The sequence below is a fragment of the Lonchura striata genome, chromosome 1 (genome assembly GCF_050655825.1).
Source record: "Lonchura striata isolate lonStrDom1 chromosome 1, ASM5065582v1, whole genome shotgun sequence".
In the NCBI taxonomy this organism is placed as follows: Eukaryota; Metazoa; Chordata; class Aves; order Passeriformes; family Estrildidae; genus Lonchura; species Lonchura striata.
In genome coordinates, this window is record NC_140703.1 from 92,636,758 (window position 1) to 92,663,247 (window position 26,490).

A 26,490-nucleotide genomic window follows, 5' to 3' on the forward strand; every position below is an offset into this window, starting at 1 on the left:
AATCTGGACTAAAGTAGATGAAATCAACTCGTAGCTCTTGGAGGCACAAAGTGAAAACACCTTGGAATTAAATTGTTTGAGGCTTGCATGTTTGAATTACCTGTGCCTTTGTTAATGGTTACTTCCAAAGCTAAGGAGGTATGTTTGTAGAGTTGCCATAATTTATTACCAAACATCTAAGCAAACCATCTACTGTTATTAGGTAATTGTTACCAAATGTAGCTGCAGCATCACATTTTTATTTCAGTATTTTACTGGCTTAAAAGAAAAGAACTTGAAAGAATCATCCCTCATGAACTGTGCTTCTTGCTAGTTAAATGCAGGAAAGATCCTCCAATAGAGCATGAAGCAGAGATGAAAATTTCAGTAGAAAATAGTGTTCCTTGGTTTCCTCTAGCCTGACCATGGGTTAGGCAGTGGTTTGCTGTTTTTGTAATGTACTGGTAGATGACATGGGAGTAACATATATACTCAGTATGATATAAATACAACTACTAATGAAATAAAGGAAACAGATGACTCTTCCACAATGGCAAGTCTCAAAAAGATACAAACTAGAATTATCCTGGAAAAGGTTCTCTGCAGCTACATAGAAAGGTTAAAATAAATACTCTACATAGAATAAGTTGTTAGGATGCACTCACAATATCTTTTAACCTGATGGGTAGTCCCAAGAGCAGGGAACCAAAGTAGAGCTTTCAAAAGGTGGTATTTTTTCTTCATCCTATCAATACAGATACAAACAAAACTACTGAGCATAATGTGCTAGAACATCGACTGTCTTTTCATGCAGTCCTCCTCCTAACACAAGGACAAGTTTTAATATTGTCTGTATGTAGAATGAGGGAATGAATGTGGTGGTTTTTTGTGCTGGTGCCATGCTCAGGGTTTTGGTGCCTGCTGGAAGGCAGACAGTGGTGACTGCAAGTCTGGAGTTCAGGACTGCTCTCCCACTGCAACCAGCCACAGGCCATACCCAGTGTCCCAAACGTAGGGCCATTGTAAGGGCACAGAGCTGATACCAGGGATGTGGTTGAGGAGGGTTCTTTGGGAGTTTTGCTGTTTTTAGCAGGGAGGGCAAGGAGAAATTCATATGGAAGCCAGGTGAGATCTCTTGCTTTGTGACCATTGTGACTAAGGATAGAAGCTGTATTTTGTCCACAGCCTATTTTTCTCTGCCTTATGATACAAGATAAATCCCACCAAGGGGGAAATGGAATTACTAAGTGAGTTCTTAGTATATTTGGGCTAGTTTAAAAAACCTAAACAAATGAAATTGAGGTCATGAATATCACATACTTCAGTACTCTCTGTGGATGCACTAATGCTGTGCTGGAAGTGTTCTGCTATTATTGCCACTAAATTCTTACCCGTTGTAGCAGATGGTCTAATAGTGCTTGTGCTTCACGGTGCACTGCACAGGAGCCAGGAGGAAACAATTCTGCTGCTTCTAAGCCTCTGAAGCCTTAGGTTGCCCCTAATTCTCAACTCTGTAATTCTGAAACAGGGAGTTGGGAGTTTGCTTGTTTCGATCTTTTTCACTGTGTTATGGGAGAGGTGAGTGAATTTGTGCTGTTATTGAAAAAGGCAGGAAGAATTTCTGTACTTTTATTTAAAGGCAAATAACCTTTCATGCAGATAACTCTAAACATCTAGGTAGGCTGGAATAGCAGTGATGCTTTTTGTGTCAAGATAATTAGGATCTCACAGCCTAAAATGTTGATTAAAATTGGTTCTGATTTGTCCCTAGTCTTTCCAGCTATTGAAAGCTATTTTCTTTGTGGCACTTCTTATCAGTTATATTAAATCAATAGAGTGATACAGTGTGTCTGTGCACTTAACATTCTAACATGAAGCAACTTCTGAAGTAACTTTGGGGCTCGCTTGTTGCCGAATACTACATTATATAGGAAGGAGACAAAGTCTCTGTTCAGGGCTGAGAGAAGACTGAGTTCATTAGGCTTTGGGGCCTTTCAATGTGTGACTCGGACCTAACCCTTTGCTGTAAATTAACTGTACTACAGTCATTGTTAATGAAGCATATTATCATATCAGCTCACCTGGCAGCAGTGTGTAAAATTCTGTTCTCACTGTGTAAGTATTCCAAGATAAAGATAACCTACAGGGAAGGTACAAGAGCTTCTGAAATGCTCTCAGTTTAGGTTTCTGTAAAATAACTGTTGGATCCAAATGTGTTGGATCATGGTTCAGGTAGAGCCTTGTGCCCTTTTAGAATGACAAGCTCCTTTCCTATTGCTGCTGTGCTACTTTTTCAGTAAAGAAATCTTCTACTAGTGTAGCATCTGTCATAAATATTCACATATCTCATCTGCAACCTAGAAAATTACTCTTAAAAGGTGGGATGTAATCCTTCAGCCAATGCCTGACGCTTTTGTCACCAACAGGTAATGCAGACAGAAGGTCTGAGAAGGTCTGACAGAAGGATGGAGAATGCCTGAGCCAAATTCTGTTAGTCTTTGTATGGAGATATTGACCCTGATTAAACAAGCCTAGGCATGTTCAGGGACAGGTTAATGGGCTGCATTGACTTGTTTTGGAAAAATGTTTGTAACCAGTGAAGTATGGGCACTGAGGGTGTGGTGCTTCCACAAGCACTTTCCCAGGCAGTATAGCCAGAAATTCCTACCCTTCTCTGTTCAAAATCTCTGCCTCTGTGCCCAGATTACTGATTTCCTACTGTCTTCTGTCTTCTAGCTATGATAATGTGACTCTTGAGTGGGGAAACTCTAAAACAGGTCAGTTGAAATGACCTTTGTGTTAAAAATGCCAACACCACCCACATGTGACCCATGAAACTTATTTCTTATTATCTTCTCCTTGCACAGAATGTTTATTTTCATTGTTTGGATTGTTTTAGATTAGCTTGATTTCCTCAACAGTTTCAGTATGCCCTGCTTGAGAGGACAGGGATGCATGGGTGGAGAACATAGGAGGCTCTTAAATCAGTTTGTACCAGGGATTATAAAGTGGAATTCACAGCATTAAAGCCATCCAGGGCCTAGGTAGTAACTTTATTAATCTGTAAGCTGTCTCCTCAATAATAGGTATATTATTTTTTCCCTAAAGAGAGGTTCACAGAAGGAAGAGCTCAGTTGTGGCATGTTGCACCTTTGTTTTGAACACAGACCTTAGGATTTAAATGTTGCAGTGAAGATCTTTTCAGTCTGGAGAGGGGGCTGGTCATAGGGAAAAAGCTGCCATATGTATGGAAAACACACCAGGGTCTGTGAGGTTTTCCTACCCTCCCCCAGTCTGAGGTCCTGGTGAGCATCAGGCTTCAGAAAGAAATTCGTTCAGATGAGAAGAATGTTTTTAATTCATCTTTGCTGGTTATCACTGAGAATCTAATTTCTAAAAATGTAACTTATACTAAGTTTTGAAATTACACCTTACATAATTCAACAAGCTCGGCTATTTCCTGCCTCTTCCCATACAGTGTTTAAAAGCTTAAACTAATGCAGACTCTGCAGCCTAGGGCCACTCTGAGGAAACCAGCAGGAGTGGCTGGGTGCCTCAGGTGTAAGATTTAGAGTTTCTTGATGCTGTCTGGAAGCCATCCAAGTCTTGAGAAAGAGTGGGAGACAATGGGCTCGAGTTCGGGAGCATGCTGAGGAACCACAAAGAGAAAAACATCCTTTAAATGAGTGGTGGTAAATCTTTCTGACCTCTTGTGTCGTGTTTATCTTCAGAGAGAATTACAGGTTCTTATCGTGTAGTGTCAGGTCAAATGACAGGTGCCAACAGCTCGTGATTATTGGCCTAGATTTAGCCTAGTTCTGGTGCTGTGGAAGTTGTTTGAGCCAGGTCAGGTGTAGGTCAGCCAGTGGAAGAGCAGTGACTGTGCAGACCAGGGCAGAAACATGACTGTGCTCAGCACCTGCACTGTGTTTTATGTAGGTCTGGTGATGAGGAGGAGTATGAGCTGGATGAGCATATGGGACATGGCTGGTGCAGGTGAAAAGTTTTATTCACAAATTGAAAGGGGAGCTCCTCTGTGTGTATGCAGAGAACTGTTTATCAGGGCAGATCAAACATTCTATCTTATCAGTAATATATCGTCATATACGTTTAGACTGACCAAACTGTAGGCTCTCTTTTTACTGCCACCCTTTTCTCTTTCCCTAGTAGATTTTTCTTCTTCGTGGATCGTTTGGTATGCAGTGAAAACCCCTAGATACTAGCCAGCCCAGTCTATAAGTTTCAGTCATTAATAAAACTTGCTTGTGTGCAGAGCAAACAGTGCTGTTCAAACAGTTTCCTAATCAAAACAGTTGTATCACCACGTTAACTCTCTCAGAGCTGGAGGCACGTGCCATTGCCTGTGAACACTTTGTGCTGCAATCATGTGCTGACTTTGTGACCAGCCCCATCTGGGTTACCCTGCCATCCTTCATGCAGGGAGCAGTGGATTTCCCTGCTGGAAGAGGGGGGGCAGCGATCACACCATTTATGCCACGTACAGATGCAGGTATTGGGAAACCATCCTCGAGTTTTCTGCAAGGCACTCCTTACATGGAGGTGACTCTGAATGAGATGATGGCAGGTGACGGTGTTTGCAAAGCCTGTGCAATGGTGTTTGCAAAGTGTGTGCAATGCTGCAGTTGAGTGGAGGATTTCTGCAAGAGATTAAAGGGTAGAGTGAGGATAGCAATCAGTGAAAGTAAACAATTTCAAGTGAGGTCCAAAGCAATTAGTGGAAGGTCATGCATTTCAATGTTTTCCTCTCAAAGTGTTTTAGAGAAACTAGGTTTCCCACAAACCACTGTGGTTGGGGGATAAAAGTAGAAGCTTTTTAAAAACACAGTTGTCATCCTATGGATTCCCAGCAGAATAAATTGGTGTCTTCTGTTCAGCACAGTTCAGATGTCTTATTTACCCTTCCTGCCATATTATTTTCTAGGCTTGTGTATTTTAAATATTGCTTTACCAGCAGGTTTCAAGTGGCTTGCTCCGCATATTCAATAGAATCTCCCTTGTTAATTTCTAGTTAGATGTTTGAGAGGAGATGGAGCTGATGATCTCTGCAGGCCAAGCAGTGAGAAGATGGTGCTGAGGACAGAATGAACAAGACTTAGAAGTAACGGGTCAGAAGTTCTGAAAGGGAAGCTAGAGCAGAAACCCTGGCAGATACTGTGGAGGGCAGTTGTGAAAGAATGGCAGGATAGTTTAGGAACTGGGACTGGAAATCTGGAAATTGTCATCAGAAACAGCCTGAGGTGACAGAAGAATGCAGCTGCCACATGGTATGGGGTATAGCCCAGCAAACAGGAGGGCTAGGGGAAGCCATCCAGCTAAAGGAAAAGGCCATAAATTGAGGGAATGCTGGTGTGTAATAACTTGCCGCTAGGACTTGTGTAAGCTTTTTGATTTTTGAAAGGACGGTACTTATTTGTGTTTGCCACTTTTGTAGTCTTTGATCTTGTGTTCTTGGTTTTTTTTCTTCTTTTTTTCTTTTTTTTTTTTTTTTTTTCCCTTTGTAAATGTGTTAACATTTGCTGGAGCAATGTATTACTGACATCTGGTCAAACTGCATAAATTTAGGTAGCCTTGGTACTCTTTTTCTCACAAAACTATACCCATTGGTGAATTTTATCTCACAACATTTGGTTAAAGAAGTATGTGTTTCTATGACAAAGCAGTGGTTGCAAACTTTATGTGAGCAACTCACTTTAGCAGCAGAAGTCTACCCAGCCACATTGCCAAACCCCAGCTTCCTCAAGCCTTGTCAGTGTCTCTGACTGCCCTGGATTCTTTCACTTCAAACATGCTGCTTTGCTCAGTGCCTGGGGAGCCACCCAACCCAAAGCAGCTTTCTGAGGGTCATGTGCTCCTCAGGCATGCCACACTCAGCTTTGTGTATATAAAGAAGGATGCTTGGAAAAAGTTTGACTGCTCCTCAGAGAGTGCTTTACATACAGCCTGAGAGAGCTTGTGCAGGACAGAAATTTCTGCATTTACCCTTCACAGTCACGTGGGCTCTTAGTTCACAGCGTGGAACTGGTGCTGTTATGGAACCTACCACAACAGATAATTTGCTTTTGTTTTAAAACAGGAGAATGTTTTAAAAAGAGGGGTGTAAAAACATGAGAGTTAAAACTCTTCAGTGTTTTGGGGTGGGTATTCCCCCTGACTTTTCTCTAGAGTCAGGGATAGCCCTTGGGTGGTTCTGGCTTGTGTAATGCCAAGTCTGAAAGATTTGAGTGAGAGAGAGGTTGACAAATGCAGATATGGAAGTCTTGACATCTGTAGTTGTTTTCCTTCTCCTACAAAACTATACAATGAAATGCTCATCCTGAAATATTGTTGGCAATAATATGTGTGGAACATTTAATTTGGGATTGTTAAAGACATCAGCCATAAAAAAAAACAAAACGCCTCTGCAACAGTTTCCAAGCTTTTACTTCCCACAAGTTTAATTGCATGTCAGAGAAATAATAATATTTTTGTTATAAGCATATTTACAATCTTGTCCATAGCATCCAGTGCTTCACTGTGCTAGGTGAGTAAGACTTCAGGAATTTCCAAGTCATTCACAAAATGCAGTGGAAAAAGATGCTTATCAGAATTGCATGATCCATCAGTATTATGCTCATCATTATGTATTGTGTAAAGAAGTATTTCCCCAAAAAAAATCTTTCCTTGTTCTAAAGCCTTTATTGAATAGGACAGGCCCTAAATCAATATTTTGCAACTTGGTTTTGATGGAAATATATCTTGGTAGAGCTATGGCATGTCTTAAACTGTGCTTCTGGTTTGTTTTATTTCAGGAAAGGTGGCTATACAGAAAGAAGATCTGCAGAAGTATCATAACAGAGACACCTGGTTCCAACTCCAGCATGTTGATGCTGATTCAGAAGTACAGGTGAGATGGTTAAAAAAAATATCTTGGCAAAGAGTATCTGTAACAAGGCCATGGCAGTTTCATGGGTTTCATAGCTCTGGGACAGATGTGTTGCTTCCCTACAGAAAGGAAGCATTGCCCACTAGTATGGTTGGGTTATCCACCTGAAAAGTGTTGGGTGGATTACAAGTGTGCATAAATCACTGGGGGTTAGGATTCTGCCTACAGAAATAATTAAAACAATGTGAACTGTCAGGTCACTGATACAAGGAGTGTGTCTTTATCTCAAGTATCAAATAACTTCAGGCCCTATAAATAACAGTTGATTCCTCGGGGAGTGGAGCCATCTTGCAAATAGTATCTGCAGGTACTGCTTAAAATAATTATGTTGGCAGATTGCCACAGGAATGGCAACAAGTACATCTCAAATGTGAAAAACTTTCCTTGCCAGATCTCTAGGCCCTCTTCCCTACAATGGTAATGCTGATAATTGTATTACTTCAGTCCTAAATTACATTTAGGGTTTGGTATTTTGCGAATTTTTTATACACAGTGTCTGTCCTCTTTCTGTACTTTTCTTTTGAAGCAGATTCTATTTTCTATTGTGACATTTGGTCTTGTGAAAACAGTCATTATAACAAAGCAAGAAATCAAAATTATATACCAGGATGCCATGCCAGTTACTTTTTTTTTCTCCTGTAAGTATATATTACAGATCACTTTTGAACCACAATATTTGTTTAGGAGGAGACACGAATATCTGGCCTGTGCAAAAGTCTCAGATAAATGCAAGGGGAAAGTCCTCTTAGATACTGCTGTATGGTAGGGTTAGAGACTGTGTCTTGGCTTTCCAGTCTGTGTGCAAGTCTGCACATACCAGGGTGGAAAATGACACTTAAAATGCACACACATTCCAACATACATTGTGGTCATGTATGGTGAAGTGTACGTGAAAATACATGCAAAACTAGGTTTTCTTTCTGTTGGGAGAGACAAATAGTATACTGTTGTGCATGTGATACAAAGAGAGCCTCAGGAAAGCCTCTTCAGCCTGTGACATTCTCTTGTAAAATATTGATCCTCTTTAATGCTACATTTCAGTGTCACTGGTGATGGAAAGGCTTTTAACAGGCTTTTGACTGTAAGATCTATTCTGTTTACCCTGGAGTGTCCCTGTCTTCTTACCCCAAAGCCTCTTATGACAGTGCCTTTAGAACAATAGATAAGCATTTATTTCCTGTAGGATATGAAAACTTTCCCTTTGTAATTTATCAGTTGAAGAAAGCCAATATTTAGATAAGCTTCTGCATTGTTTGTTTTGTTACAATATTTATACAGAGTGAATTTGTGGAAGCTTTTTAGACCAGGGTGCTTTCCAGGGCAGCAGTTACTGCTGTTGTAAGGTGCAGACAGCTCTAGCTGTGAGTGATGAGGAGCACAGGATTTGCTGGAAGCATGTTCTCTGTTCATAATTATGTAGTTTATCACTTCTGCTGTTTGCATCCATACTAGAGCACAACTTTTAAAGTCTGTTTCTGGGCTCCATGATAAGCATTTATTACTAGTAGTGTAAATATGATTTACATGATACTCTGATTTTATCCATTTATTTAAATGTTCCTTGGTCTTTATGTTGAGACTGCAAGAGGGCTTGGTTTTCCATAACAGTGGGAGCAAATTTGTAAATATTTTATGTGAATTCTTATGCAAGTGAAGATAGCCAAATGAAATTTTTTGTTTGTATCTTTTACATTTGCAGTATCTCAGTTGTCCTCAGCACTTCATGATTTGTAAGGGAAAATAGAATACTCGTATTAATGATGTGTATTTTTACAATGTTCCAGTTTTATAGAAAATAGTTTAAGAAATTTTTAATAGCTAACATTTTCAGTGAATCATGCAAATACTAGAACAAAGTCAGTCTTAATGTGGCAGCTATAATTCTAGCTATCATTCTATTTTTTCTAACGATCATTGTAGTTTTATCATTCTAGCAGTATTTCCAATGCAATCTAGTGAATTAAACATTGAGCTGTAGGCCAGGAAATTCCTGCATCTTCTGCTTTTGTCAGCCAGTGGCTGTAGTACTGTTTTCCATGTTGTAGATCACTTTGTGGCTACTTAGTTATGCATCACAGCGCTCTATTGAGGTAAGCTATTGTTGCTCCCACACTTTGAATACAGTGAGAGTAAATGTCAGAAAGATTGTGACTGCTTTGGGTTATGCTGTCAGATTGATAAATTTAAAAAGCAACCAGGTTTCTAATTATTTCTTATTCATTAGGCCATGATATGAAAGAAACTGGGTAAGAACAATAAACCGATGAGGGACTTACCTTTACCCTGTGTGAAGCAGTGTAGCCTTAAGCAGAGCAGCCAGCACAGTCAGAAACTGAAAACCACCTTAAAAATAATGTATTTTTAAAATGTTAATGATATTGGATGCTGTGTTTCTTGTGGCCCACTTCTGGGATGCAGTACTTCATTTTTTTGGAACAGAAAGACTGATTTGAAATTAGAGATAACATTTGTGGTATAGGAACTGATTATTTTGAGCTATCTGAAGTTTAATGAGAGGAATTTAATCTTTTGTTCAGCATGGTTTGTACCTCATTTGTATGAGTTCCTGTATACTTCAAAAAATCAGTAAGTGTTAATGTTGTATAACTTTACTGGAGATTGTTTCCAAGGTGTTTAGCTTGAGACTTTGAATCTAGTTTTATGGTTTTTACAACATTGCCAATTCTTAGTCTCTTATAAAGGTGCTTTGTATTGTCAGGAGTGTGATTATGGCTTCATAAATTTTATTGCAGATAAGGATGTTACTGACAGCAGAACTACAGTAATTGTCATACCACACAGATATGAATATTACTGTCAGATGCTTTAATGCCACCTCCATTTATTGCTTGACAGCAAGTAAAGGAGTCTGGCATGATTGCTCATGTTGCAGAAAAAATGAGAGCATTGTATGTCTGGGCTGAGTGCTGCTGAGAGGCCTGTGATCTCACCAGCACCTTGTGTTCTGTCTCACATGGAGCAGTAGAGGTGGGACTGCAGCTGCTCAGCCCACAGATGCAGAACAGGCATTACAACCCACCCAAACCTTTTTGTGGGTTTGGTTCACCATTTGGTCTAGCAAACCTACCTAGAGAGATAATCAGCATCATCAGGTGCATCTGAACTTCCCTTTGCCCTAGTCAGTGGAAAGCAGTAGCTACCAGAGCACAGTGCTGTGTCAGTCAGCAGTGGGCTGTAGCTGCCCCTTGAAGCTGACAGGCTTTTACTCTGTTGGTACATCAATGCCCCCACATTTTACTGGCTGGTTTTGCTCTCAATAGTTTGAAGATAACACCTTGCATAGTCTGCTCTAGTCCTGTCAGTGGATAGCCTGGATGCTGTTGAGAATAGCTGGGTTATGAAACAGCAATTGTGCTCTAGGTGGCTAACTTTGAGATGCTCTGTAAAGAACAAATGATGAAACTTCATCTTGTATTTGTGTCTGGCATACAAATATGAAATGACATGATACCTGAATATTTCCTTTTTAAATATAGAATAAAATGTTAAATGTGATTGAGAAGTTTTCTTCTATAGAATACAGAATGAAAGTTGACAGCAGCCATTATTCTCGGTACTATGCCCAGTGGCTGACAGTACACGAGCCCAAGTATTTTAGTGAGAAGTAGAACAGGAATTGAGCCATTACTGAAAATGGCTTAACTTTGTTCATAATCTAGTTGAATGCAAATCAGGCAGCTTCAGCTGGAGAGGAGGGGCTAGCAGCATTGGAGAGAACATTGTAAGCTGCTTGAGGACAGTAGGAACATGATGTTGCACACCTTATGTGGGACATGTTTCTTTTCTACTAGTAATTTGTCTTTGAGGACCTGCTCTATTATCTTTGTCATACTTTTTGAAGTCTGGAAGCAAAAATAGCCATGCTATTGTGTGTACCTCATTTTTGATCCATGAATGTTTTCCTTTTTTTCACAGAAGGAAGTTTACCCAACAGTAACTGATTCAGATATTTGCCTAGGGCTGTAGATGACAGATGCTCTCAGTGGTCCATGTGTTCTCAGTGGAATTTAAGCCCAAGTGCACATGCAGTCTTTAAAAGGCCTTTCCTGGTTTTGAGTGGTTTTTCTCCTTAATATTTTTTCACATTAAGTTCATAGTTCAAGTCTGTTTTGTGAAGTTTGAGCTTCGCTGCCTAAATGGTCTTTGTGTACATTGTAATCAGTGAAGTGGTTAAAGATCCATAGCTATTCTGATTAATATCTCTATACATCAACATACTCAAAATCATGTTGTCAGTATATGCTAAAGTGGAGGGACTTGCAAAGAGATTATTCTGACATGTTTTCCTGTGTAGGCTCTTGTTTTACAAGTTCCCTTTTTCAAGTACGCTTTGAGTTACTTCCTCCATCTCATTGACAGATATGAAATAGTCCTGTCCTTTTACAGCTGAGTTCTCAGTTCTAAATGATAGAATGCTTTTCCAAAGCCATTATGCTCAAGGTCTTATGTAAAGTCATTGTTGGGGCAAAAAAAGTCTGACAAAAACTTGATAATTGCTCATTTCCCCTTCCTTCTCATAAGAACTTTGATGTGTCTGAGATATCTGTTTGACTATCAACTTAATAAAAATAAAAGGCATGTAAAGGGCAGATAACCAACACTGAGGAAACAAATTGTCTCACATTTTAACCTTCTGTACTCAGTGTTTGTGCCAAAGATTAACTGATGTTAAGTACTTTTTTCAGACACCAAAAGCTTTTCCTCTTCCTTTTACCACATTAGTATTTTGTCTATGCAGGCCTCTGACTATTGTTGATTAAACATGCCTGTTCTTGAGTATGGACTGTGTCATGTGGTGTACTATACTTCATTAGTGGGAAACCTTATTTATAGGTATGTTTGGAGAGTACACCTAAAATCCTCTTGTCTTCCTTGACATAACTACTGGCTCTGAAATACTGCTTGTATATTAGCTAGAAGAATCTAGCTGAGGCATGGTGTGGTACTCAAGAAAAAGTTTACTTTTTGTCAGCACCTTCCCATTGAATGTATTCCAAGTGTCAGGCTTTGTGAATGAAATCTTGCCCTTCCTGGAGTGAGAGTTTTGCAATGAGTTCTTCAGAGCCAAGGTTTTACCACAGGCTTTTTGATTAGCTCTTCATTAAGTCTTGTGTGATGGAGAAGTTTATCTTAGTTTTAAGAGCATTGCATGCCCACTGTCGAACATTGATATTTACTATCTTTGTGTAGGTACTTAAATAGATCTAGTATAAAAATGAGTCACTGATGCGTTTTGTACAGCCTACTGTAAGTATGGGTAAATGCAAATTGTAAAAAGAAGAAGCTGCTTCCTGGTTTGGTATCAGCTTTCTACCACAAACAGGAAATAAATGGGTGCTACCCTCTATGTTTTGAACAGTGGCACTTAGGCTTCTATCTTCTAGTTGTTTTAAAGAGAGATTACATGCCTGTTTTGATAGGGTGGGGAGAATCTCAAGGCTAAATGCCAACTGACAAAATTACTTGAGACAACTGAACCATGCATCAGCAATGGTAAATGATGTTTGTGGTAAAGGGAAAGAGCAGCTATTGACCAGATCCTGATTTGTGGCAAGACTTCCCATGTGAGTGTAAGAGCACAGTATTCAGACTTAACAGCACAAAGGGCTAAGACGGCTAATCCAGTTTTGGTCTATTACTTTTCAAAAGCTGATCTGTAACATGATGTGGTGAGGAGCACCTACTACTCAACAATGAGTGTACATGGTTCTAAAGTAACATACATGGGGCTTTATCTGCAGAACATAATTAGTCAGGGGAAGGGAAACTCTTCCACTTACAACATCTATGTATTATATCCCATCAAACTATTTGAGAAGAAAATATTATTAATTTTGAGGATTTTGACCATATGGCAGTATTCTTCCTTTAGAGAAACAGGAAGATTAACGTTATGCCATGTGAAGTTGTTTGCCAGTTCCTGAGCAATTCTGACATGCTTGCACATATGGAGAGCAAGCAGGTATCAGTTCTGCTTTGTTTAGCATTTATGAACCCGTGCAGTGCTGAATAGAGCTGCTGCGCTTTCCTCAGCAATCAGCTAGATTTTGTTCCAGTTTCTTGTGAGCTGCTGTGTGGTCCAGCAGGCAGGCTGTGATCTCTAGTATGATCCTTAGACCTTTCCCAGCCGCCTGCTGCCCTCTTCTAAAGGAAGGAGCAGCTGTTACAAGCAGCAAATGCAGACAGCAAACAAACTCCTTCTTACTCCAGCTCTCAGACCTGCTGTTAGGCCTGACCTTATGTGAGACTGCTGATAATACTGCAGGGCTGAATTTACCTAGAGCAGTAGCTGTACCCTTGATCTTTCCTCTCACACTCCCTGAAGGGCAGCATTTAGTGAGCCCTTAGGGTTTGGCTCGGTTTTCTTGTTTGCTTTTAAGTTTTACTGATGGCAGAAAGTGACTTCTTGGGAAGTTGGCTAAAAAGGTTTCAGAGTAGACATGATCTGCCTAATAACATTCTGAAATAAAATTTGGAAAGACTGAACAATGGCACAGGTTATTCCCATTTGAAGTGATCTCTGTGCAGTGCTGAGTTCTTCCAATGCTCACTTCTCCAGACAATTTGGAGCAAGGGAAAATGAACCAACTCACCAGTGTTATCATAGTCCTGAAGCGAGATTCAAAAAGAAAAATGCAGTGCTGACATGAGTCACTCTTGAGCTGTGGCTCATGTCACCTGCTTAGCCTAGTCCTCTCCTACAGCTCATGTCTGTTACATCTCATCCCTCCTTCTCCAGGAGCTGGGGTGAGACTGCTTGCAGTCACACTCTACCAGCAGGATGAAGAGTAAGGAACCAAAATTGTTCCCCATCCCTCTTCCTATTCTACTGAGCAATGAGCAGAGTTGAGTTGTGTTGGGAAAAGTGTCCCCATATGGAATAAATGTTTGGAAGAACTTTCAACTTCCCACCTTGGAGGGGGAAGTTTCCAGCAAAATTGGGTAGGCTAGTGAGAAGTAGAAAGGTGGGTGACCACGAACCTCTTGTCCAGCAGGTTTAATAGGAACAAATGCCTATTTAGGAATTTTTTTATATCAACTTTTGTTCATTTGTAGAAGTGAATTATGCTGTGTGAGCCCTGGATATTAAGCCTATTGACCTGATACTTAATATTCAAGCAAACAGAATATTTTCTGATTTTGTTTAAAATCAGGGAAGACTTGTTCTTTTCCTTTGATTTTAAAACACGAAAGATTTCTAAGAATTTGATAGTAACAAAAAGATTGGTGGCCTGGCTGATACTTGCTTTAAAATGATGTAGGAAATTCGGGTAGATTTGGCTCCTGTGTTGAACTTTAGGCAGACTGACAGTCTTCTGTGCATCTTCTAGAGCCTCAGATAGGCACAGAAGTTCCTATCAGTGTTTGTCAGTGCTTTTTTCATAAATATTTCTCTGAGAAAACAGATTGCATCTGTTTTAAGCTGGGTTGGATGTTGCATTTGAATTTGCAATGGCTGCTTCAGGTGGGGTGTGTCAGATTCCAGGGCAAAATGAGTGCGTTTAACTAGTGGTGTCCTGGTGACCTTTGCAGACACTGCCTCTGAGGCCTTGCTCAGGATGCTAAAACTACTTTATGCCAGGATGGCAGAACTTTGTCATGAGTAACTTTAGGATAATCTGTGGTCGTGCATTTTCTTCTCCTTCAAAGTACTGCGGTTAAATTAAACCACAAATTTGCAACTGCTGGAAATGTAATACAATTAAGTAGGATTTGTGTACTTTTATTTGCTTTATAACTGTTTTCTGGTGCTTCAATCCACAGTGGCTCATGGTTTCATTCCAGGCAGAAAGGAGATAGTTGGATACAGGCTTTCCCTGTATCTATAAAACTAGGACTTTGAGTCTGCTTTTTCTTTTCTTTGACAACTTGCAATCAGTTTCAGTTTTGTTTTCAGATAACAGAATGTGTAGTAAAGATTATATTTAACAGGCATTGTATAATTTGTGTTTTCCTCAGTAAGGCCTTTCAAAAGTTTTTTTGTTGCTGATTTCCTTTTGAGTACTGTCTGATTCCCTACAAGAAATTCAGTAATCCAATGGCTTCTGTAATCAATAATTGAAAACTGGAAGCTGGCTGGCCCCATTATGTGTTGGTAGATGTGGTTAGGAAGGAGGTGTGACCTGTGAGCCCGCCCTCCATACCAGCAGGAGCTGATGGAAAAGGAAGTGTTCAGCAGTTGAACTGGCACGCCTTCAGCTTGTTCCTTGAAAAGGGGTCCTACCATTCCAAAGGAGAAGATTGTGCTAATAAGCATAGCTGCTTCTAGGAACACCCTGAGATATATTTGTTAATGGAAATGTCTTGAGTAATCAATATGTGCTACTTCAGAATTGCCAAACCTCCAGATTTTTTCTCAGAAAAAAGAAAGCATTATAGCCTTCTAATGCAGGACTGAGAATAGCCTCAATCCCTGGCTCCAAAGGAGGGATTCTCTCTGAGCAAGATGAAGCCACTGTTTCAGCTTTTGGTAAAGTGGATTTTTTTTTTTTTCTGTTGCATTGTCTAATCTTTCCTGCTTGTAAACTCTGCAGATCTACTACAATAATATACTCTTGCTATTATTGCAGTAGTTCTTCTAATAATAAAAGTATTAATTTCTTTCTTAAAACTGTCAAAGATCATGGCAGTTGTCTGTTTCTGTGGTACGTGTAATCAATCCATTATAGGTTGACCTTCTTTCTTGTTGATTAGATTAACTTTTGATCTTATGATACTGATTTATTGCAGTTTTTTGTCTTCCTTTTGCAAAATAAATTATTTAGTATTTTCTAAGCCCAACTAATGCCATTTCTCAGGAGTGAATCTATTCATATGAATTCTTATGTTTTGCATAATGGTATAATTGATTTGGGGAAAAGCGTTGTGTTTATGTAAGAGTAACATTTTCTGTAAATTACAGTGTTACTGTAGCCTTATTTCAAGGTATTTGCATTTTTAACTGGAAGTAAAACACTGGAAGGTGTTTTGGAATAGATGTAGTTTGCTGGTCCCAGTGATCCTATTACCTCTTTTTTGCTGTAGGAAGATTGGAGTCCCTTTTGGAGCAGCTGACCATTTTCAAAGCTTTCACAACAGAGAGATGAAAGCTACAAGAAAAATTGGCTTTTAGCCCATGAGAGGCATGACTATCATTTTCTGCTTAATGTACCTAGAAAAATGTGTGAAATACTGCTGATTTTTTAAAATAATTTTTTCAACTTAATTTCTGAAATGAGTTTCCATTTTATTCAGTCTGTGTGAGGTTGAGCAAATGGCCAGTTTGCTCTCAGACTCTTCTAAGTGCATTGAAGCATTCTTTCTTGAAGTGTTGGTCTCGTATTTAAGACCAGCAGAAATAGGTCTATAAAAACATTTGTATACCTTGCTATTTTTCTACAGAGGAATATTTTCTGAGTTGCCAAATCTCTGTTCTTGTCTCTTAATTTCTTCAAAACTTACATTAATGTTGATTTCTTTGGTAGTTAGCAGGATATCAACAAAGATAGCAGTAGAGGGTTTTGCATGTTCGTAATTTAAATTTATTCTCCAGAGACCTGTAATAGAATCTGTTGCCAGTGGGACAGAGAACATTGAAGAGTAAGGAAAATACAGTAAAACAAAAGCAAGAAAGCTGTTCTGCTTAAGCAGAGTTCTTAGCTGATCATGTGCCTAGCCACTGTCATGTACAGCTACAGTAGGCATTGCAGTGGTACTAAGTCCTAAAGAGCTGGGTCTGGAAGTGGCTTTATGCATTTGTGCAGAGAAGTCCTGCTCTTGTGCATGAGGGCAGGCTTCAGTTTGGAAGACAATGACAGATGCCAACTTTGGCACACACTGACGAGGGTGAAGGAGGATACCTGTGTCACTGAAACACAAACCAGGAGTGACAGCTGAATGCAGTGTTTGGTTTTTGCATTGGGGATGGTTGTGGTTTAATTATTTTGTTTAAAATTATGCAAAAAATACACAGCAGAAGTTTGAAACTCACACACTCATCTGGGTTCTTTCCTGTTCAAAATGCCAGTCAGCAGCTGTGGTGCCTCTGCAACTTTATACAGATTGAAGAGCTTGTCTTCAATTAGAGAGGGTTTCTTTCATGTTTTCTGGATGAAGACCAGTATCGTCTGCCACGTGTACTTGAAAGGTCTGTGTCCCAGCCCTCAGACAGGAAAAAGTGTTACTGACTCAGAATACTGAAGTTATAAGTAGACAGTAAAGGTTTGGGGAGTGAAGGCACAAAGTGTACATTCAAGGTAGTGCAGAAAGAATGGTACTGAATAAGGGGTATACACTAGGAAGGGGAGGAAATTACTGTAGCAGTTAGAAACAGAATTCCTCATAGGTGTCTTCAGGGCAAGTATTCAGGCACTGAGTCCACTGTTTCTGCTTCTTTACTTGAGAGGACCAAGGAATGACTTTGGACTGCACTTCTGTGTGTCCATGCTCGTAAATTATTGCTGCACTCCTTGCTGTGCTTTGACCTACCTTCACCAGCTTTTGTCCAGACAAATCTGCTGTAGGGAAAGGGAGTCTTAGCAGCGCAGGTGCAACTTGAGGCCGGAGTTCCATCTTCATTCTACTCTGTTACCTAGGACAGACATCGCCATAGAGCAGGAGGTTGTAGTAACTAGTCACAAGAGATAGGGAAGTCACTGGAAAGAGTTTTGGTCCTGTGCAAAAAGAGCAAAGGTTGAATCTGGAAGATCTTATAAAAGGGGTGGCAAAAGAATTTTGTGTAATTTGGAGTGAAGATGATACCCACATTAGAACTGTGACTAATCAGTAGGGTGGATTTTAGCATCCTTTAGTACAAAAGGTGGAGGGGAGAGTAATGAAAATGAAAGACTCGGTTTTGGGTATGATAATTTGGAGAGGATGACTGGGCACTGCTGGCATGTCAGATTTGGTCAATAACAAAATGTGTTTTGTGTTTACTGTGTACACACTGTAAAAGTGATGCTGAGTTTTTGTCAGTGGGAGTGGCTACTCGCATTTTGAAATATAATGAAATTAATAAAAGGAATGCAGCTAGTATTCATGTTTGTCTTTATTTTCTTAGCATATTGAAGGATAATATTTTGGTCCAAGTCATAATAACTGATGTGATGGTAAGGAGTTGAAGACTCTGTAAGAGTACATGCTATGAATGCTAGCAATATGACTGAACAATATTTGTGTTTTTTTAATAGTTGTTTGAGATACTTTTATTGATACTTGTCTTACAATTTATATTGCTTAATAGATTTTATTTTTGTAATGTTTTAAACATGTATGCTAATTAAAACATTAATTTGTAACACTTTGTTAATTTGTAACACTTCTGTGATATCATTTTTAATGATAGTGTTGCAGATACTTGCTTAATATTTAAAATGCTAATTGCAACTTCAACACAACATTTCTGTGTCAGACCATGGACACTCCAAATCCTTCAATTAGTTCAACTTACAGAGATAATGGTGGGAATTATGCACCCAAATTTAGTTGAAGGACTACTAGTCTGAATTCTCTGGCCATAGAAAGATCTTAGCTATACAGCTCTTATTTAATCTTTAGCCTTCTCCTGGAATTATTTGCGCAAACTGGCATGCTTTGGTTGAAGTTAGAATGGTGTGACTGCCTATGCATAAAACTAACTTTTCCTGTGGTGTTTTTGGTGTGTTTCAGGGGAAGGTCCATCTGGAGCTGAGACTGAGTGAAGTCATAACAGACACTGGTGTTGTCTGCCACAAGCTCGCAACACGGTAGGACTTGAAATGTAGCTGTGAAATTATGAGAAATAGACTGATTGCAAACAGTATGCAGTGCTTAATTCAAAAATAGTTGGAGGAATCAACACATTTATTTGGACATTAAATGTTCTTAATCAGAAATATCCTTATTAATTTATAGGGTGTGAGATTTTTTATTTTTCCTTTTCCTTCTCTACATAATCTATGTAATTTTCTTCCTAATAGCCTTAAATGTTAATAAATCCCTTATCCAGTTTAGTCATGGCATAAATTCTAAAAAGACATCAAAGGGTAATATTAATGTCCTTCTAATTTGCATTAAGGATCTTACCAGCTAAGTAAATTTGTAGCACAACTTATGTGGTGAGAGTGTTGCAGAGCTGACTTAAAACAAAAGTTTGCTATCACTTACTAAGGCAGCCTCAGAATCGGCCATCCAGTCTCACTCAAGTTGGAACAGAGATGACACAGGACTCAAATGGCAATAAAGATTTCTCTGTCCTCTGAGGAGGAGTCTGGAAGACCATTGCTCTCTGGCCACACCAAAGCCTTTCACGTTACCTCGGGAGCAGTGGCAGAGCTGGTTGACTTCTGTGAGGAATGCATTGTGTTCTCTGGCAGAAGAGCTGTCAAAATCAGACTGCTGGCACCATACACTTCTAGTTGTTTGGCAGTCATGTCAATATGCTAAATACGCTGCTAGGGAAGTTCTGACCAGCCCAATTTTCCAACCAGTATTTAATGTAATTTTGTTGCTGTCTTTGCTAAGGCTTTGTTCTGGTAGTCTTTACATCCAGGACCTGTTAACAAATGAAGGTGACCCATGTGGTGACCTCCATCACTGTAGGCCCACTCTTGATATGAGGATGTGCTGAGGTAAGTGGTCCTGCCTGCCTGTGCATGTACCCTCTGGCCATGCAAGTCCTACCAGAGCTCTACAGCAAGTACATTTGACCTCTTCCTCTCTGCAGTCTGCTCTCATGAGGCAGAGCAACTACCAGGGGATGGTCTGCTGCAAGTTGCTGTGGAGTCTCTGAGCTCCAGTGAATTTGTTAACCAGGGCACAATGCTGCTGGAACACAGCTGAACTTCTTTGAGAACAAAAATTACTATGTCAGTATAGCTGTGCACCACCTCGAGGGCCCAGCCTTCCTCTAGCTGATACCTGAGGACTCTCATTATGTTGTTCTCCTTTGCACAATTTGAATATGACCAGGTGATAATGGTCACACACATTCTGAGAAACCAGAGCTCAAACCTGTATCTACCAAGTCCTAGACTGGCATCTTTTGTTTAAGTGTTGCTTGCAGTGATATTGGTCCTAAGGAGTTGTAGGACAGGGTGAAATAGAAGTGGGAAAAGGCAATTTCTTTGTGAGAGAGGAATATGTGTGTGACATACAGGACAGTGGATTTATTACTGAGCTTGGACTTTCCTTGAAGCTAGCCTGGAGGATAGTGTGTTTAGACAGGGAAAAGGGGCACAGTTGTCCTGGTTACCACACTGAGGTTTTTTTTGGCTTTGGCCTTTCTGAAAGTTTGTGCTGTACTCCTTAGAAGTGATACAGCCACAGAGCATTCCATCCTTATCCTTTGAACCCTCATTGTGGGTTGAAATCCTGTGATGTCTGTGATTCTGCAAACAGATTAACTGAAATGCCCTTCTGGTCTCATCTGTTTTGAACAGTTAGGAGGTGTACATAAGGACCTTCAGAAGTGCTTGCCTTTGTTTGTTTTATTTTGACAGAGTGTGTCATACCACAGCCAGCTGTCTTTTAAAAGTTTTGTCCTCGGTTAAGTGAGACTCTGTAAAATTATAACACCAATGGATTTTTCCGTGAACTTCCTAGAAATGCTAGAAATATGTGTCTGAAAACGTCCTTCTTAATATGTAATACATGCAGCTTCTTGCTTCATGATTAGCAGTAAGGCAATGACTACTTTAACAGTGTGATTTCTAGCTTTCTATTCTTTTGGCCAGACAGCTTTTAAATATTTATTCAAATTTTTGCTTATATATTCTCGATTTGAAGACTATTTCATTAACTTTCTACAAAGCAGATAAAAAAACTTAGATTAGCTTGTGAAGCATTCTGTAACCATGATTTGCTAGGTATTGTTCAGTATATAAGCTACAATGTGTATAAAAATCATGAGGTTTTATCCACTGAATCATAATGAGCCCAGGTGTCTTAGAAACAAAATTTGAGAATCAGAGCTCAAGTAAGCTTTTGTCTGCTGAAACTGTCTTTTCCCATTGCCACCTTCTCTTTGGTATCTGTTCTGGACACTCTGGCTTTATCTAGCTTCCACATTTAGTTGTATTTGAGTGGTGACAGTAGAGCTTAGCAGTTCAAATAAAAAAATTGGGAAAGAAGAATGTTTCTAGAGTATGGAGTTCTGTTGATGCAGGATTTCATGACCATCTGTCTTAGCTGTGAGAAAGAAGGGAATGATGAAGGGGAATGTTTACATGTGGGGGTGAAAAAAAAGCACTTCAGAATGTAGTCCAGCATTTTCTTCATGCCACACTGCTTGCTTTAGGAAGGTCTACAGCAAACTGCAGCTCTTAATATTTTTCCACATGATCTGAAATCTCTTGCGGGTTTGTTCATAGACATGTTGATTCTAGTGCTTCAGTCTGTAAGAAAAGACTGTAGTAATTAAGCAATGCTCAGCTAAATGCCTTTGTAGCTGGAATTTGCCAGCAAGGAGAGCAGGAGAGGCAGAACCTTTGTTAGAGGTAGGTCATGAGTGCAAAGAAGAGACTAGGTGTTCTAGGGAAGTGCAGGTTCCAATTGAGTGTTGTGAAAATAACTGATTTTGTTGTAAATATCTTGTGGATGTTACAGTGAGCAAATAAAACAAGGCTGTAGAAGTATGAGCAAGAATCTAGAATCACTTAATCCCAAAAACGGACTTGTTCTGGTGAATCTAATGCTTGTCTTGTGAATGTCATTGATTTTGTTTAAAAAAATATATCGTTTGTTTTAAATGAAACATTTAGCTGCAGAGATGAACACTACCCTGCAAAATCCCTCATACACATAACTGGTGGAATAATTCAGGTTTGTAGGGAGAACAAAAGCTGCATCCAGTGGACAGCTGTTTAAAAATACCTTAGAGACACTTGCTTTTTAAGCCCCAGAGTAGTGCTTGTTTTCAAAGACCATGTGTGTAGGCTAAATGAAGACTTGGCCCAATTAAGAACCATTTTTACCTCTCCAGAAGATATGAGCTTACCCATAGGTCTCTATCAGTGTGCCCTCTGAGTCTGTTCATATTGCTGCCACCTCTGCATTCCAGAAAGCCTGGAAAGCAGCTGGGTCTGAGCCAGCCTGCAGTCCTGTGGAGCATGCTGTGAACAGAGTCAGCTGGATGAATGAATGGAAAAATTAATTTGAATGGAAGGGTAAATTAAAATATTTAACTGCTGAGCTCTTGAACATCAAGTAGTAGATTATTAAAAAATGCAAAAGGCAAGTGTGCTTCCTTACCCCTGCTGAGGAAGTAAAAGATTCAGTTCAAAAACTGTTACCTAATAGCTTCTCCTTAGGAAGCATTCAGTACTTTCATTTAGTCTTAAACCACTAAGCTCTTGTGCTCCATCAGAGGCCATAGTCTCAGCCAGCTGCTACAGCACAATCTCCTGGACTGAATCCCTGCAAAAGAGATTAAAAGGTGAAGCGTTAGTGGATTTAAAAGTTACATTGACAGTACAGATGTAGACACCATGTTCACACTGCTTGTGACCCCTAGCAACTTCTTCTGTCATACTCTGCAAGAACCACAGCTCTCACTTGGGATGCTCCTTCTGGGAAAGGTTTGCTACTTGTGGGCACACCCTGTGGGACCTGGTGCAAAACCTGGTGGTCCTTGTGACTGGCCCCCATAAGTCTCCTGTACCCCAGTTACAGGACTTGAGATGCAGGTTCTTGATGTGTATGTTCACACCATACAGGGAAAGCAGATATACAGCCTGCTGACCACAGAGCCTTGCCCAAGTGCGTCAGATTAAAACCATCATGCATGGACTTCGTGGTTTGGTACCTCCCTGTAGCTGCATTTGTACTAAATACTGTTGTGCAGTGTAGTGAGTCACCTTGAATACTGGGGAGAAGTCTTACTCAGTAGGTCTGGCTTCTCCCCTTTTTGTCTTTCACTGACAAAAGATCTTTCACTGTGTTCCTCCACACTTTTTACAGCCACAGCCTTCCTGGCCCTCTGCACAGTCAGCCACTGGTTGTTGTGACTATCAGCATCTGGCCTCATCTTCTACTGGCTGTGAAGGCTGTCTCCTGTTTGTCACCTATCAGAAATCTATCTGTAATTTTATGAACATTTTTAAGATAGGTCATGGAAAGAAGTGGTCAAGACTTTCCCATGCTTCTGACTGTGTGTGTGTGTCTGTACTCACCCCTTGTGCTGACACACAGCTTCTGGCAGCTGCTGAAGCAATGTTGTATTTTTTTTTACTTCCCTCATACTTTTTTAAGCTGAAACAGGCTTTAATCCTGTGTATCCTAGAAACTGCACTTTTTCTGTAATGTAGGAGAAGGAAAATGACCAGAGAAAGGTTCTCTTTCTGCAGCTGCGCTGGATGAAAGTGTTTGAACTAAGTCATGAACAGTGTGTGTCTAGCTATATTACATTAATACATCTGAAAATCAATAGGATGTACTTGTCCCTAATTTTTTTTATGAGCCATTACTTCCCATATACAGAAACTTTTCTTGCTTTACAGCCAAAGTACTCAGAAAGGATCCCTAGACTTTTTGTAAACCTTTCTCCATCATTTCTAGAGCAGATTTTGGGCAACATATTTGTGTTTAGCACAGAAAGGTGGTTCCCCAGAGGCTTTAAAGCCTCTGGGCTGTCCAGACAACCTTGTCTCATCTGTCAGAGCCACCCATGCAAGGAACAGCAGATACATGCATTTGTATGTATTTAACAAGGAGGAGGGCTCCTGTAGATAGCTTTGCAGCAATCTGTAGGCTTTGCTGTGGTTAAGCTACAAGAGGCAACATTTAGAGGCAGTGTTCTGTATTTAGCAAGATGACATCTTGCAGCATGCCTGAAGGAACAGGCCACTGAACTCCTGTTGAAAGTCAGAGTGAGCTTGGAGCCTGGCTCCCTGATCATCCTTTGAGAATTCCTGCATGTGTATGTAATTAGTCACATTTAAATGTCTGTATTTATTCAGTGTCCCCAGCTGCTCCTTCAAGTGTTGTCTTATGTTTTGTCTCTTAGTCTTAAAAAAGCTTGGCAACATCTGCTTTGGAAAGCTCACCCCTCCTTCCCTCTGCTTCTTTTATTCTCCCACCCAGTAAATCTATGTAACTAAATAACTACATATGTGCTTCAGAGACCACTGCTGTCTTTCACATTAGTAATACAGTTCTCCAGTAAAGAATTCATAACAATGCTGAAATTTTATTTGGGAAGCAAAGCTTTTGCAGCTCTGGTATAGAAGATGTGGCTACTCTGCATTAATTTACGAATTCAATGCTGTGCAACTCTCTTGAGGGCTCTACAAGATGTGTTCCAATCATGTGGAACAAAATTGAATGGGCAGTTTACAAGAGCAAGCAGGAGAGGAGACAATAAGTAGGTATGACATCCCTAAGATAAATGCTTCAGGGATTGTTAAAAGAACAGTGACTGATATGTGGGCTTTAAAAGCTTTCTGAAGAGGGGGGGAAGGACGAAGGTTTCATTTGTCAGCTGTGGTTAAGGTTTCTGTTCAGGCATGGGAGTCCTGGGACTTGGTGGTGGTTCCCTTGCCTTCCCTGTCATGGGAATAGAGCACAGAGCAGCGTCTGACCTTCCTCTCTGATGGCTCACATTATAGATCTGAACTTCCTTGTCCATGAGCATTGCTGCTCACTGGTTGACAATCGCTGCCCTAAAGCAGATTGACTTTATGTAACTGTTTAAAAATCTCTTATGCAATATGATGTTTCTAGGGTTAAGGTAAATTATGCTTCATTTTGAAAATTGCAGAGGCTCAGCCTTTTTGTTTTGTTGGTCACAGCTCATGAAGGGTAAAGTTACATGTATCAAGTCTGGTTGGAAGGGCTGTGATAATGGCCATTCCTGCTTTTGGATCTGCAGTCTGGATCCTCATCTAAAGCATAAGAGGAAACCATGATCTTGTCTGGTGTAGGTCTGCTGTTTCCTCCTGTGATTGCAAGTAGTATTTTCCTTTTCCACATAGGATCTGGTGTTCCTCCAAAGTGTCAGCAGGAACCTGTTTCTTCATGGTGGCAATGTTTTGTTGCTTTGTGAGGCAGTAGTGCTCAGTCTCAAGCTCTTGATGGTTATGTTGATGTGGTGCGGGGCTGCAGCTCCTGTTGGAGGTCAGAGGAGACCAGAGCTGGCATTGGCTGCTTTTCCTGTCATGTTACAGCTCTTGGTGCTGTGCCTCTGTCCAGAATGGGTCCATGAGCCACCCAGCTCTCTTGGGTTTGCTGCTTCCAGTTTTGAGAACATACATTTGTGTTGCTTTAGAGAAGTTTCCGTTCCACTGCAGAGACACACAGCCAGCTTTGAACTCGCGTCAGGGTCAAATGAAGCTTATTTTCCTGCCTAAAATATGACCTGCATCAATCAGGGGGATAAAAAGGTATTGCTAACTACAAGAAGGCCATGTATGCATCAATCAGGTGAACTCCCAGTATTTTGAAAAATTTCAGCTTCTGTTTGCTCCTGGGAAGTAATGCTAAGGAAAGCATCAAGCAGTTTCATGGCTTCATTTTGAATAAACTCATGCATCAATTAAATGTGTTACAATCTCCTTTCTCTGAAGAGGAAGCCCTGCATCACACTGCAGCTTTTCCTGCAGAATTGCATCTTGATCATGCTTTTAATCTTGTATGGGTTTCATAACAAACTGATGGGGGGAAAATGCTCAGAGGTTAAATCATATAGTATCTGGTACTTTTATCATGGAGTGCTGCAATGCTGTGGGTTTTGGCAGTACAGAGGGGAAGAAGGAAGAGAGATGTATCTTTATAAGGTTTTAACATAGTGCATAATTTTTTTTTTCTCCCAGCTCTCATAACACTGAGTTTACACTGACTCTGCTGTGCTTCTCTATCTCCACCACAGCCTCTGTTGAATATTTTATAGCCTAAATCAGTTTAAATTGTTTTCCATTAAATCTCTGATATATAGAAATACTGTCTGCTGCTGCTGTGATTCCCCCTAAATTAAGTTTTTCACACTTCTTTGTTTTTGTATTCAGTGTTTCTTCGGTGCTTCTCCTCTATTCATTAAATTCTTTATGCAAATCACATACAAGTGTCATTTTTTCTGTAATTCCAATCAACAAAAACTTCAATTAGACTCTTCTCCAGCAGAACATGTTTTAAAGTGCTCACCATTTTGTGACTGGCTAGTCATCACATGACTCTGGAGTAGGTATAAAACTTGGTTTGGAATTAAAGACTCAAATGTAGGTCTTAAGCCATTCTGTTTTACCGGTAAATGCTGCTGCGTAAATAACATGACAATACTTCCTTTTTTACACAGAGTATGGACAGACTGGGATTATAAGCAGAGGCAAATTATTCAAGCATAAATCGTTATGGTAAATGATTTGATTTCTAAATGTGCTCGAGGTCACAGTGTTATGGTACTTCAGGGGCATTAGAGAGCATTCCTGTAGTACCCATATTTGTAAAAGGTGCTTGGAGTCTGAGAACTGTGAATTGTTGGCACCTTCAGTAATCTGTCTGTGTCCCAAATGTCAGCAGTTTTTACTTCACTGATGGCCTTTAATGATGATCAGCTGGAAGAGTTCAATTACATTTGAGGTAGGACCCTAGGAAAA

General features: G+C 40.0%; 1 protein-coding gene across 4 annotated transcripts in view; it reads left to right on the forward strand.

Annotated features, from left to right (window-relative positions):
- The window catches only part of RASA3 (RAS p21 protein activator 3), a 170,399-nt gene that overhangs the window by 95,092 nt on the left and 48,817 nt on the right, over nucleotides 1–26,490 (forward strand). For 3 of the 4 annotated variants that reach the window (XM_085558461.1, XM_085558441.1, XM_021545628.4), the window contains 2 exons: nucleotides 6,789–6,883; nucleotides 18,593–18,669. In XM_085558461.1, the coding sequence (XP_085414587.1) occupies nucleotides 6,789–6,883; nucleotides 18,593–18,669 (172 nt within the window). Of the gene's footprint in view, nucleotides 1–6,788; nucleotides 6,884–9,851; nucleotides 15,414–18,592; nucleotides 18,670–26,490 lie in introns of those variants that run through there. The other variant, XM_085558472.1, reaches the window with a different exon arrangement.